General features: G+C 43.7%; 1 protein-coding gene across 1 annotated transcript in view; it reads left to right on the plus strand.

Moving 5' to 3' along the window:
• The window catches only part of nyx (nyctalopin), a 35,753-nt gene extending 23,247 nt beyond the window's left edge, over positions 1 to 12,506 (plus strand). Inside the window, exons 4-5 of the mRNA XM_070975890.1 lie at positions 7,075 to 7,379; positions 11,578 to 12,506. Coding sequence (XP_070831991.1) covers positions 7,075 to 7,379; positions 11,578 to 12,400 — 1,128 coding nt within the window. The 3' untranslated portion in view covers positions 12,401 to 12,506. The remainder of the gene's footprint in view (positions 1 to 7,074; positions 7,380 to 11,577) is intronic.
• Positions 12,507 to 15,351: the final 2,845 nt, after the last annotated feature.

Here is a 15,351-nt window from a genome sequence, read left to right on the forward strand (position 1 = left end):
GTTTCTGCGTGTGGTCAACTGGGAGAAGAGGTGTTGTAAAATCTGACAGCAGCAGGAAGGAAGGAGGGAAGGAAGGACCAGCAGTGTCTCCACAGGTAAATCAGCCTGTTCCTGAAGGAGCTGCCAAGTGCTGTCAGAGTGTCCTGTATAGGGTGGGACATGTTCTCCATAAAAGGTGATAGCTTAGGCCACTGGCCTGTAGCTGTTGAGGCTGTTGGGTTATGGAGTATTTGACACTGGTACCATGCAAGATGTTTTCCACAGCTGTGGCACTCTCCTCAGCCTGAAGGTTGGGCTGAATATGCACTCAACTATGCCACACAACTGGTCTGCACAGGACTTTAAAAGCCTTTAGCCGAAGCAGCATTTCTTGTCTTGATCCTCCTGGGTTCTTTCCTCACCTGGTTTGGTGTGAGGGACAGGTTGGAGCAGGTGGGCTGTGTCCTGGAGGTTGTGAGTGGGTGTGTGAATTGTTATCTTAAAGAGCTCATAGTACCTTTTTACCCCACTAGAACACTGTGTTCCCACAATGCAGGCTTACTTATGGTTCCTAAAGTCTCCAAAAGCAGAACAGGAGCCATAGCATTTAGCTATCAAGCTCCTCTCATGTGGAACCATCTCACCCTTTGTCTGGGAAGCAGACACCTGTCCTACCACGACATGTGTCTAACTTAGCTTCTCCCCCGGAGTCTCTATGCTTTGTCGTCTCACAGGTGAATCTGGTTTGTGGATTACAGCAATGTCTCCTGCCATGGCCGTGCCTGACATCCACTGTCACTGTTACTGTGATTGCATTTCTTTCCATAGGCGGCGCTAGGGCAGGAGGAATGGGGTAGCTATGGGACAAAAAAAAGAGGCTTTACCCATAGGCAGATACATATATTATTGCTTATGTCCATCGAACTGAGATGCAGCAGAATGATTCCTTTCATTCTCTTCTCGTTTTTGCTGTTGTAGCCCATAATTAATATTTTTTTTAATTATTATTATTTTTTGTAGCCCATAATAATGAATTAATCATTTTTCTTACCTTAATGAAGCAGCATCCGCCGTGGGGCCTTTGTGTCATATTTCTCAACTATTTCCTCAGGTTTAATCCTCCTTGATATGTCACTCTCCATATGCAGACGCGACAGAGATGACAGTCTCTGCTGTGCCATAGTTGTCTTCATCCAGTTGCGCACCCGGTTCATCGCTGAGAATGTGCGCTCACACGTCGCGGTCCCAACTGGAAGCGACAGTGCCAATTTAAGCACTTTGGTGAAGTTTGGGTAAAATCCAGTGCATGCAGTTAACACAAAGTATATACAAAAGGGTGTACCGGGAATAGTATTTACAGACTTTTATGTCCTAAAATATTGCACAGTTTACAGAGAAATATTACACAGATTACAGGCTTTTATGTACTGAAATATTGCACAGATTATTGCCCAGGTTATTGCACAGATTGTTTCCCAAAAAATTGTTCAGTTCAGTAATTGCACAGAATATTATGCAGATTATTGTACAGCCTACTTGGAGCAGTTTCTATTGTAAAGTCTGATGGCTGCAGGAAGGAAAGACCTGCGATACCACTCCTTCAAACACTTTGGATGTAGCATCCTGTCACTGATGGAGCTCCTCTGTGCAGTGAGTGTATGTTGGAGGGGGTGGGAGTCATTGTCTGTCATGGGGGACAGCTTGGCTGTCATCCTCCTTTCCCCCACTTCCTCCACCTGTTCCAGAGGGCATCCCAGGACAGAGCTGGCCTTCCTGATGAGTTTGTCCAGCCTCTTCCTGTCAGCTGTTGTGATGCTGCTCCCCCAGCAGACTACACCATAGAACAAGGCAGAGGCCACAACAGAGTCATAGAAGGTCTTCAGGAGTGCCCCACGCACCCCCAAAGACCTCAGCCTCCTGAGCAGATAGAATCTGCTCTGTCCTTTTTTATAAAGTACAGTGGTGTTATGAGTCCATTCCAGTTTGTTGTTCAGATGAACACCCAGGTACTTATATGATGTCACCATCTCAATGTCCCTTCCCTGGATGTTCACTGGTGATGGGGGAGAGTGCGGGCGTCGACGGAAGTCCACAACCAGGTCCTTGGTTTTATCCGCAGTGATCAGCAGGTGGTTCTGCTGACACCAGTCCACAAAATCCTGAATGAGTCCTCTGTATGACCTATTGCCCCCATCTGTGATGAGGCCGACAATGGCAGAGTCATCAGAGAACTTCCGCAGGTGGCAGGTGGGAAAAGTCTGCTGTATAAAGGGTGAAGAGGAACGGTGCCAGCACCGTTCCCTGGGGGGCCCCCACACTGCAGAGGACAGTCCCTGACACACAGTCCCGTGTCCTCACATACTGTGGGCGGTTGGAGAGGTAATCCACTATCCAGAATGTGAGGTGTTGGTCTACTCCTGAAAGCTCCAGCTTGTTTCTCAGGATGGCTGGCCTGATGGTGTTGAAAACACTGCTGAGGTCCAGGAAAAGGACCCGAACAGAGCTCCCCGGCAGCTCCAGGTGAGACAGAGCTCGATGGAGGAGGAAGATGAGGGCATCGTCAACTCCGATGCCAGGCTGGTACGCGAACTGCAGCGGGTCCATGGACGAGCTCACCAGGGGGCGCAGGTGGGCAAGGACCAGCCGCTCCAAGGCCTTCATGAGGTGTGATGTTAGTGCCACCGGCCTGTAGCAGCTAGGGTCCTTAGAATGTGGGGTCTTTGGGCAGAGTGCTGGCAGAACAAAGGAGGGCTGCTGCAGGGCTGGTACAGCTGGGGGAGGGGCAGATGCTTCCTCAAACCTGCAGAAGTAGCTGTTCAGCTCATCTGCCCACTTTGAATCCCCAGCTGCCTGGGAGTTTGGCTTCTGGTGGCCTGAAAAGGTTTTCAGGCCTCTCCAGACTCCTCTGGTGTTGTTCTCCTGCAGCTGTTCCTCCATTCTCCTCCTGTATTTGTCCTTCCCCTCCCTGATTTCCCTTCTGAGCTCCCTCTGAACAGTTTTCAGCTCCTCTTTGTTTCCTGCCTTGAAGGCCCTCTTCTTCTCCCTTAAAAGAGCCTTAATGTCAGGACTAATCCAGGGTTTGTTGTTAGAGTGACAAAAGAAAAAAGAAGAAAAGAAGACGCACAAGAACCCTAAGCAGAAAAAGATAAGAAAAACTCTTAAAGTCTAGTGAGCTGCTGTAAAAGGCTGCCGCTCGTACGGCGCCGGAAGTCAAGATCAGTGTTGATGGAGAGAGTGGAAGCATATTGTTTCATCATTCCTGAAGCACCATCAGCGTCACAGTTTAACACAGCATCTACACATTTTGCACTTTGCATTGCTTCTTCTGAGAAGCATTTGTAACAGGCTCCACCAAGTGTGTCAATGACAGGATAGAAGAGATGTTTTGCCCATCTGTCCTTGGGGCTCTCTGAACTGGAGGTGCACAGGTCCCTTTGCCCCAGTGTGCTCTCTACAGCAGCAGAAGATGATGTGGCTGTCATGTGTGCAGGGCGCTGGTGTCGGGTCTCCTGTTCTGTGACAGAAATGTCACTCGACTCACAAAAAGTGAGTATCTCTCTCAACATCTTCTCCCAGTTTTTTCTCATTTCCTGAAGCCCTTGTATGCTTGCGTGCAGAACACTGGAAGCTTGAGCAAGCGTGGTGTCTGTTTTCTGAGGGGCCTGAGATGAGACATGGATGATGCGCAGGGCATGGGAGAACACAACCAAACACACACAGGATTCCAGGAACCATCAGAATGAATAATACCTTAAAATGTGTGTTTTTATGTATTTCCCACCTCTTTCTAAAATAGAATACAAAATAAAAAATATATAATTTTATGATTTCATTTTAGGGGCTGCACGGTGGCGCAGCAGGTAGTGCGGGTGCCTCACAGCAAGAAGGTTGCCGGTTCGATCCCCGGGTCAGGCGGGGCCTTTCTGTGTGAAGTTTGCATGTTCTTCCCGTGCATGCGTGGGTTCTCTCCGGGTACTCCGGCTTCCTCCCACAGACCAAAAACATGCTCATTAGGTTAATTGATGACTCTAAATTGTCCGTAGGTGTGAATGTGAGTGTGATAGTTTGTTTGTCCTTACATGTGGCCCTGCAATCGACTGGCGACCGGTTCAGGGTGTACCCCGCCTCTCACCCATTGTAGCTGGGATAGGCTCCAGCCCCCCGCAACCCCGAAAGGGATAGGCGGTATAGATAATGGATGGATGGATGATTTCATTTTATTTTTTGTGATGATCTTATTTTATTTTTTTGTGACAATTTTGGGGAAGCTAAGCTTCCCTAGCCTCTTAATAGCGCTGCCTATGTTTCTGTCTCTTTCTCTCTGTCTGTCTGTCTCACTCTCTCTCTCTTGCTCTCTCTCTCTCTCTCTCTCTCTCTCTCTCTCACCCAACCGGTCGAGGCAGATGGCTGCCCCCCCAGAGGCTGGTTCTGCCTGAAGTTTCTGCCTTTTAAAAGGAACTTTTTCCTTTGGTTTGTTCTTGGTTTGGTCTGGACCATCTATATATGGGAAGTGTCCTGAGACAACTTCTGTTGTGGTTTGGCACTATACAAATAAAATTGAATTGAATTGAAGACATTGGATAGGAAATGCAGTGGATGACGAACAAATCCTCAAGCTGCTCATCTTCGTTCCTCAGTCCTCCTCACAAGCCATGTTCTGGATCAGCCTATTGTACTTAATGCTTTGGTCAGCTAGCCCATTCTAGAAAATAAACTGGACTTTCTCTGTCTCACTGAAACATGGCAACAACCACTGGATTATCTATCACTCAACCTCACTACATCCATACATCATCAAACCATGCACCGAGGGCCAAGGTGGTGGAAATGCCACAATACACAGACAGGATATCAAAACCAGTCTCACTTTCATCTCACCTAAAAAAAACCTGGACTCAACCCCAATGCCCAAAATAACTTCAGACCAATCTCCAACCTAACTTTTCTGTCCAAAGTATCTGCTATAGTCTTTTAGTCTTTTATTGTATCTTTTGTAACATGTAACAGTTTGAATGAATGTGGGAAGAGTGGAGGACAGAGGCATAACTTAAAGTCAACAGAAATAAGGAGGGCATGTAGGTGCTATGTCTGCAGCCTGCTTGTAACTTAGAGGGTAACATCACAGACAGTGTCAGCATTTGTAAGGGGGGATTATACATCACTATCATGATAACATGCAAGAATTCCCTTGGCAGATAGTATAGTCTGTTACCATCCTTAAAATGACTGTGCATTTACTCTTTCTCTGTCACAAAAAATCCTGAATCTATGATTGTGCCAATATGTGTTGTTTCAGAAGTTTAAGTACTTCTCAGGAGATGTCTCCTACTTTACTGAAAAGTCCATTCTCTGTGTTTGTACATTGGAGGCTTCAAGTTTCAGCTTCATATGTGTGCAAGTTGAGTACTGAACCAGGATTGCTTCTAAACTCTTTGTGATGCCGCAAATTATGCTCATAGGCTCACCGCTTTTAATTTGGATTTTCAGTGAGCGCAGAGAAACATTCCACTTTCAGCAGATGAATGTGACAACAGCCTTCTAGTGTCAAATTGCACAATACACCATTCTGCACAGTGAAACTCAATATTCAATTTTAGGAACAAGAAGAAGAACATATTCTCGTGTGAAGGGGGACTTTAATCGAGATGAGCCCTTTATCCTGTCCACTTGCATCTTCTAGAAACAGTTCAAAATAACATATGTGTTAGGAGCTGGCTTATGCATAATGCTACACTCCCGGTATTCCCACTGATGCTGAGTCAGTGCTGCTAGTTGCTAGTCCATCTTATTGGAGAGGGATCTCAAGTCCCCCAATGAGGGGAGGACAGGTTTAGAACATCTCCTCCTGGTGCGGTGCTCAGCCCTGGCATGGCTTCCCCAACTCTTCCTTATCATCTTGCTGGAAACATCAGGTCTTTCCTTGGGCAGCACTGCTTTGTTGCAACTGATCCCTGGGGGCAATGACAATAGGGCCATGGCTGCACTCAGGATCCCTGGATGCAATTGTAAACAATCCAAAAACCAGTAGAAAGACCAGAACATAATGAGTTTAGTCTCCCTAGTACACTGACAAGTTAAAAAAATAAGTGAAAAGCTCTACCATAGCTCCACCATAGCTCACCTGAACGTATTCCCTAGTTTGATTTCAACCCAGAGCCCTGTGCTGCACATCACCCCCACTCTCTTCTCCCTTTCCTGTCACTCTGCAGCTGCAATATCACATAAAGGCCGAAAGAATCGGAACCCCCCCCCCCCCCAAAAAAAAAGTAATTGCACATATGAAGTACTGAAAAGCAAACTAGGTTAAGAAAACTATAAGAGAAAGCTCAACAGTGAGATAGAGCTGCTGTAACAGCGCCAATGATGGCGCATCATCTTTAGGTACTACGTAGAATTTCAAGGAAATCCTTGTTATTAATTCCACTGATGGTTGTTCAGTGAACTGCAGTCAGCATATGCTTGCACTCCTAGGCATGAGTGGGCACCCTGGGCACTGGCCAAAACAATCACATGACATACCTGAGACTTAAAGTGATTGGCTGACATCATGTTGATAGATGAGGCAAATAAATTTCTAAATAGTTAATTAAGTTGGTGCTGTAGGAGAGCTGAAGAGAAGCAAGGCACTCTGAGTGTGTGTAAAGGTCACATCTATTTTATTTTCCCGGTGAAACCGTCCCAAGTCCTTTACATGGAAATCAGTCCATCAGCTGTTAACCATTTTTACATTACATTTTTTACATAACAATCCCTTCACACATTTGAAATACAAAGTGATAAACACATGCCAATTGCCTGAGTGAACTGCCTCTTTAAGAAGTAATTTTAATAGATTCTTGAATCTACATCTGAACAAAAAATCCTGTTTGTTGACATATAGTCCAAATTTACACAGAAATCAATTTTAACCCTTTATTTCTTTATCCTACAAAGGATCAAAAGGCACCACAAAAACCTCTTTTGCAGAAGAAATCATGTCTTATTGATGTGGGATGCAATTTCTCTTGACAGTAGCTTGGGTAATTGAACAGTAGCTTATGAAAGAACATATTCAAATCTGCATATTCAACACACATCTAAACCTCTGTCCTGCAGGGCCTGTCCAACTTAGTGAACCTGAAAATGGCACACAACGAGTACATCAGTTATCTTCATACACGAACATTCACGGGGCTGAAGAAGCTGGTGCGCCTGGACTTGTCAGACTGTAACCTCTTCAACATCCCAGACCGCATCTTTATAGAGCAAACCGCATTGAAGGAACTGCTGTGCTTCCAGAACAACTTCAGGAGGATCCCAGGAGCCATCAGAGGCATGGAGAACCTGACTCACATCTACCTGGAGAGGAACAAGATAGAAGCAGTGGCCTACAACTCCTTGCTAGGCCTGGGTAGTCTCAAGTAAGTCACAGGCTGGAAGTAGATCATTTAATGCTAACTCACTGGTAGTTTAGCATCACCTCAACAGCTACCTGCAGAAAATAACTTACTAGTAGCGTATGTATGTGTCCAACTGTAGGTGACTGGCAGTTGGACCACCTTCAAGACATGAATAGATAAAACACACACACACACACACACACACACACACACACACACACACACACACACACACACACACACACACACACACACACAAAACCAACAAAAACCCTCCAACTGTAACATCAATACAAAACATGAAAACATGAGCCACTCCATTAGAAAACAGTACAGTACAAAACATGAATATATAAAAATGTTTTATTGTAAGCAATTCTTTTGCTCTCATTTGCAATTAGGCTAATAACATTTTATAGTTTAAGAGGTAAAACTATATATTTGTGACCCTTCATTAAAGATAAGATAAGATAAGATAAGATAAGATAAGATAAGATAAGATAAGATAAGATAAGATAAGATAAAATAAGACTTTATGGATCCCACATCGGGGAATTTTAGTTGTCACCGCTAGGAAGTACAAAGAGCAAGCGCATTGGCATAAAGAGATCAAAATAAAAAGTGTAGAGGGTAGAGAATAGAAAAACCAACTATGTACATTTGTACAAAAAAGAGTAACTGTCATAAAACCCCGACTGCCATAAAAAAGTACGATTGCTAATACTCTTATGAGAAATCTACTGATGACATACAGTATGTTGTTTTGCACTTGAGCAATACTATTACACTTGAGAAATACTATTGCACTTGAGAAATACTAGGACTACGTATATGCACAATAATCAGAATCAGAATCAGAAATCAGAATCAGAAAAAGCTTTATTGCCAAGTACAATTTTACACATACGACGAATTTGCTTTGGTGAGGTTGGTGCATGACACATCTATTGAAAAGAAGCTATTAGAAAGGTAAAAAATATAACAGTAAGTAAATAATATAAAAATAAGTAAAAGATATAACAATAGTAGAAACTGTAACAGTAAGTAAAAAAATCTAACAATATAAATATATGTCAGCCGAGATAGGCTCCGGCCCCCCCGCGACCCCGAAAGGGATAAGTGGCATAGAAAATGGATGGATGGATTAAATATAAATAAACTTAAACTTAAATATATGTACACAAGTCGTTTTTTTTTTTTTTTTTTGTTTTCTATTTTTAACAGAGGCACAGTCTGTTTTTTTCAAAGGATGTCCAAGCAGAGCGTTAATGTAACGCATATGGTTATGGCAATGTCAATGACAAGTAGAGTCAGAGGTGGAGTGTGAAGAGTGTCAGGGGGGGTTCCGGGCCTTGTTGATAAGGCTGACAGCAGACGGGAAAAAACTGTTCTTGTGGTGTGAGGTTTTGGTCCTGATGGACCGCAGCCTCCTGCCAGAGGGGAGTGTCTCAAAGAGTTTGTGTCCGGGGTGGGAGGGATCAGCCACAATCTTTCCTGCACACCTCAGGGTCCTGGAGGTGTACAGGTCCTGAAGAGATGGAAGATTGCAGCCTTCTCTGCACACCGAATGACATGCTGCAGCCTGCCCTTGTCCTTGGCAGTGGCAGCAGCATACCAGATTGTGAAGGAGGAGCTGAGGATGGACTGTGGCTGTGATGGCTGTGTAGAAGTGCACCTTCATTGTCTTTGGCAGACTGAATTTCTTCAGCTGCTGTAGAAAGTACATCCTCTGCTGTGCTTTCTTGATGAGGGAGCTGATGTTCGGCTCCCACTTAAGGTCCTGGGAGATGACAGTTCCCAGGAAGTGGAAAGACTCCACTGTGTCAATAGTGGAGTCACAGAGGGTGATGGGGGTAGGTGATGCTGAGTTTTTCCTGAAGTCCACAACCATTTCCACTGTCTTTAGAGTGTTGAGCTCTAGGTTGTTCTGGTTGCACCAGGTCACCAGATGATCAACCTCCCACCTGTAGAGATGAGTCCGATGAGGGTGGTGTCGTCTGCAAACTTCAGGAGCTTGACAGACTGGTGACTGGAGGTGCAGCTGTTCGTGTACAGGGAGAAGAGCAGAGGAGAAAGAACGCAGCCCTGAGGGGATCCGGTTCTGATGGTCTTAGCGTTGGAGATGTGTTTCCCCAGCTTCATGCACTGTCTCCTGTCAGACAGGAAGCCTGTAATCCACCTGCAGGTGGAGTCAGGCACACTCAGCTGGGAGAGCTGCTCCTGAAGCAGGGTTGGGATGATGGTGTTAAAGGCAGAGCTGAGCTTTTTTGGTGGAGGTGACTGGAGCTGGAGCTGTTGGGAGGTGTCGTGGGGGATGGTTGCTGGACTGTTCCTTTGTCTTTCAAAGCGGCAGTAGAACTCGTTCAGGTCATTGGCTAGGCATCGGTTGTTGATGGAGTGGGGGCCTTTAGGCTTGTAGTTGGTAATTTGCCTAAGCCCTTTCCAGACAGACATAGAGTCATTAGCTGAGAAGTGGTGTTGGAGCTTCTCAGAGTACAGTCATTTAGCCTCATTCACTGCCTTGCTGAACTTGTACTTCGCCTCTTTGAATCTGTCCTTGTCCCCACTCCTGAAGGCCTCATCCTTTGCCAACCTTAGCTGTCTGAGTTTGGCTGTGAACCAGGGTTTGTCATTGTTGTAACTCACCCTGGTGCGTGATGGAACACAGCAGTCCTCACAGAAGCTGATGTAAGATGTCACAGCCTCCGTGTACTCATCCAGATTGTTGGTGGCAGTCCTGAACACATCCCAGTCAGTAGAGTCGAAACACGCCTGAAAATCCTCCACAGCCTCACTGGTCCACTTCCTTGATGACTACAGGTTTGCAGAGCTTTAGTTTCTGCCTGTACGGAGGAATCAGGTGAACCATGACGTGGTCAGAGTGGCCGAGTGCAGCGTGGGTAACAGTGTGATAAGCATCCCTGACAGTGGTGTAACAGTGATCCAGAATATTCTCCTCTCTGGTTGGGCATTTAATAAACTGTCTGTATTTGGGGAGTTTGTGAGTGAGGTTACCTTTGTTAAAGTCACCAAGGACAATAACTAAAGAGTCCGGGTTTGTCTGCTCCACACGCAGTATCTGGTCTGCGAGCGCGCGCTGTGCGTCCTGCATGTTTGCCTGCGGCGGGATGTAAACGCTGACCAGAATGAATGAAGGGAATTCACGGGGTGAATAAAAAGGCTTACAGTTTATGAAGAAAGATTCCAGGTAAGGAGATCAGTGCTGCTGGATCACTGTCACATTGTTGCAACAACCACTGTTGATGTAGAAACAGATTCCTCCACCTTTAGTTAGAAAGTTCCATGTCTCTGTCCGCGTGGAAGAGTTGGAAGCCAATATATATATAGCCAATATATACAGTTTCTAAAAGTACTGCTGCCAATATGGATAATAAATAGTGTTATTACACAGTTGAGAGAAATATACAACCTGTGAAATGGATAATGTGAGCAAATATTAGCACTGGTAAGAGTAGTGCAAAACAAAGTAATGTAGAATAATGAAAATAATGTAGAATTGTGACAGCATCAACACAGCGCTACATTACATGATGCTGAAGTTAAACAGTGTGACAGCTTGGGATGGAAGACCTGCAGTAGTGTTCCTTCTCATAGACTGGATGCAGCCGTCTGTTACTGAAAGCTGCCTAAGCCCCCTACTCTCTCATGTAGGGGGTGTGATGGGTTGTCCATGATTGATGTCAGCATGTCTAACATCCTCCTCTCACCCATCTCCTCGATGGAGTCCAGAGGGCTGTCCAGGACAGAGCCGGCTCTCCTGACCAGTTTGTTTAGTCTTTTCTGTCCCTCTCTGAGCTTCCATAACCCCAGCAGACCACGTCGTTGCGTGGCACTATTTTGAATATATATCCTCAGAAGGAATGGGCTACAGGCCAAAGACTGGGTTAAGAAGTCACCAGAGAGACAATCTAAAGCTGTTTTGTTTTTGTTTTTTTTCATGGGATATGTTGACCATAAGAAAAATCTATACACCAGCTCAATCCTTTGAGATACTATCCTCTTAAGATGCTGTTGCACTTGGTTCCCTGCCACCTGCCAATGAGGGAAGCTATCAGTACCTTTGCTGCAGCTCAGTTGTTCCTTTCATCTATGATTATTCTCTTGTTATACATGTCTGTTTCTTGCTTTTTAATGTCTGAACATATTTTTGATTTGGAGAATATTTCTTTTAAGCATCTCTATCTTCTTCTTATCTCAGGTACCTGAACCTTCAGGAGAACCGCATCAACGTGATCCATGACCAGGCCTTCCAGGACCTTGTGCGGCTGGAGAACTTCTACCTCAATGACAACTTGCTGTCTGATCTGCCCCGGCTTGCCTTCAAGGGCCTTATCCGCCTCAAGATGCTCAACCTTGGGGGTAACCAGTTGACCAACGTGTCCAAGACCTGGTTCAGTGACCTGGTGGAGCTGGAAGTCCTGTACCTGGACAGGAACCAGGTGCTATACATTGAAGAAGGCACTTTTGAGAACCTGACGAGCCTGATCACACTCCACTTGAACAGCAACAACCTCACCACCCTTCCCTTTCCTGTTTTCCAACCCATCTACTTCCTGGGCCGCCTCTACCTCTTCAGAAACCCCTGGGAGTGTGACTGCTCACTTGAGTGGCTGAAGGAGTGGATGGAAAACTACAAACTAGTGCGGGACATCCCCTGTGCCTCCCCTTCTTCTGTGGCAGGGCTGGATCTCAGTGAGGTGGTCTTCACCAAGATGAATGGCACATGCGTTGACCCTGCAGAGCTGAACCTGACCACAGCCTCCTCAGAGGTCATTTCCACCACAGAGAACCGCTTCAACAGCCTCATTTCCAAACTGCTTCAGCAGGAGCTCAGAGAAGAGGTGGGGAACAGTACAGAGAGCCTCCACAATGGGACACAACTGGAGCCAGAGGATGGGCAGCTCTCTGCAGGGGGTGGAGGACAACGGGCCCAGGCAAGCCAATCTTGCATCCTTGTAGTGTGGCTCATCTTTGGTTTGATTGGACAGTCAGATATTAATATTTGTCTTTCTTGCACATGAGAACTGTGGAGAACCACAAGGATTAGCTATTGAAATTGTTCACGAGATAAGATGTTTTTATTTATCTAAGAATGAATCAATGAATAATCTTCCTTGCAAATGTGGTTACTGGAGTGTTTCTGCCCTTCCAGACATAGGATTTCGGTTTTGTTTTGTTGTTGTTGAATTCCATCTATAGTATACTGAATATTTTTAGCTATCCTCAGAAAAAATACTCATTTTGACATAGCATTTATTTTCACATGAGCTGTTTATACAAAATAATCTATGATATTTATAGATGACCTACTTATAGGAACAATCACAACTATATATCTGACACATATCTTCTCCTGCTATGCTGCATGAGGTGGGTGTTGATTTCAAACTGAGGATCACTGTCGCAATATGGTGAAAATGTATGCATATGTGAGCCTCCACCTTTTGTTGCATAATACTCCATTGTAATTAATATTATATAAAACATAGCATTACAGTCTGTTAGGAGTGTTTTTCCTCATATTTTCATTCATATCTGTGTGTGAAGTTAAAGGAGATAAGAGCTCCTGTAGTTATCTCCAAAACAGATGTTGTTTCTGCTCATTGCTATTCATTCAACACTAAATGTAGGTTCTACAGCTTTTCTATAAATACATTAATCTTCTTATTGCATGTGGCTCAGTGTCATCGCAACTTGTGTATGTACATAATGGAAGGACTTTCTCATTGCTTTTGCCTCCTTTGCATGGATGTTTTCCCCCTTTTGGCCATGATCTTTCTCTATACAGGGTTGGTGTGATTGCTATATGTCAGGTTGTGGATGGAGGAGGGAATAGTGTCAAAGCATGTCATTTCTCTTTGGGAGAAGAAATGCTTTGAGAAAAAGTTAAAGACTTTCCCTGTTCTAGCACTAGCCACTGCTTTTTGCCTTGGTGGATGTAATTAGTTAGACAAAATACTTTGTCACATGATATATTTTTCTAAGTAAAAAAAACTGTTGAACTTTTGACATGGCTGCTCAGTGAGTCCTGTCAGCCATGGCTGAGGAGTTGACCTATTTCAACTGTGAACGCCAGTTAATCTGTACAGTGGCCTGTTGGTCCTTTAATGTGGGATTAGTCTGGGAATAGACAACTGGGCAAGCCAGATGCTGCGTTTCACCCCTCTCATTTACCGTCATTCTCCTGCAAATACTGTCATAGCTGTTACCCTGGGCTTCAGCAGAAATGTAATAGAGCATGAGTACAAAGTTGGGCCAAAGTTGCAATGACAAATGTGTTGCAGAGGAGCTACTGTTGCGAGCTCACTGTTGTGAAAATATGGCAGCACTTAATTTTACAGGTCCAGTAATTTCCTAATGCTTTTTAACAGGTTTCCTGGAATAAGAAACAGGAAAAAAGTGACAAGGTTAACAGCTACACCATTTGAATTTAGTTTTTTTTTTTTTTTTTTTTCGTGTGTTGTGTTCATTTTCAATTTTCTCCAAATAAAAAAAGTTTAAAACACATGGAATAACTGACACAGATCTGTGTAAATCAAAGTAAATAGTTATTATTTGAAACTTTTTTCTTTGTATTCGTTGAATTGTATGCCTGCCATAGACAAATATTGCATGTTGCATTTTCATTTCGTTTTCTATTTCCCAAATTGCGATCAATAAAGTAAAGTCTAAGTCGAATGTTAGCAATTACATGGAATTAACTAATTGAGTACTTTATTCATTCTCCCAATAACTGTTAACAAATTAGATTGTACTTTCCTGGTACCTTTCTAAGAATTTTTGATAACATATCAGCCGATTGGGAAATGGATTGGAAACAATGGGATCTGTGAAATTAGGCTTAGAAATGTTCAACTCTCGTGGGCAGCCTTGCCTTATGATATGTGATGTTACATGGATGTTTAACTGACAAGGAAACCCTTACAGAAAAACCACATGAATGTCACATGTGCAAATCACATGTGGCCACATGATTATATGGACATGATTTTGCACATGTGAAATTTAACATGTGAAAACATGTTAAATCCACATGTGAAAAATGTGGAACACGTGATTTGCACATGTTAAACTGTGAAATGTGGTTTTGGAACATTTTTCATGGTGTAATGTGTGAAACACATGTAAAATCCTATGTGAAACCCATGTGATTACATGTGAAACCCAAGCAAATTCCTATATGAAACCCATGGGATTCCGTGTGAACCCATGTGAAACCCATGTTATTACATGTGTAACCCATGCTATTACATGTGTAACCCATATAAACTCCCATGTGAAACCCATGTAAATTCCTATGTGAAACCCATGTGATCACATGTGAAACCCATGTTATTACATGTGTAACCCATATAAACTCCCATGTGAAACCGATTAAAATACCCATGTGAAACCCATGTGATCACATGTGAAACCCATGTTATTACATGTGTAACCCATATAGACTCCCATGTGAAACCCATGTAAATTCCTATGTGAAACCCATGGGATTTTATGTGAAACCCATATTATTACATGTGAAACTCATGTTTTTACACGTGTAAGCCATATAAACTCCCATGTGAAACCGATTCAAATACCCATGTGGAACCAAGTGGGTTTCAAAATAGTCTTAGTACTTACATTTTCTATATAAAATGTAAACCAACAAAACACAAATCTAAACTAGGAATGCAAGCAGTCTTGGATGTGTCTGGCAGATGTTGTCTAACAGGAAAATGAGGGTGCACGATATGATCTGTCCATCCATACAAAGGCAGACCAAACCAGTGTTTAATATTCAGTTTAATAATTTCACAAGAAATAAAGTAGTTGAGACAAATATAAGTGATACAAATACTGTTTATTTGCAAACATGCAATGAAAAGTGAGAACAGAACTGTCCATAAAAAGGATCAAAATGCCCATAAAAAATGTCTTCTGGGGAAAGAGTGCATGTGTGGAATGAGTGTGTGTGTATTGTGTGTTTGTG

This window comes from Chaetodon trifascialis, chromosome 12 (genome assembly GCF_039877785.1).
Source record: "Chaetodon trifascialis isolate fChaTrf1 chromosome 12, fChaTrf1.hap1, whole genome shotgun sequence".
NCBI lineage: Eukaryota > Metazoa > Chordata > Actinopteri > Chaetodontiformes > Chaetodontidae > Chaetodon > Chaetodon trifascialis.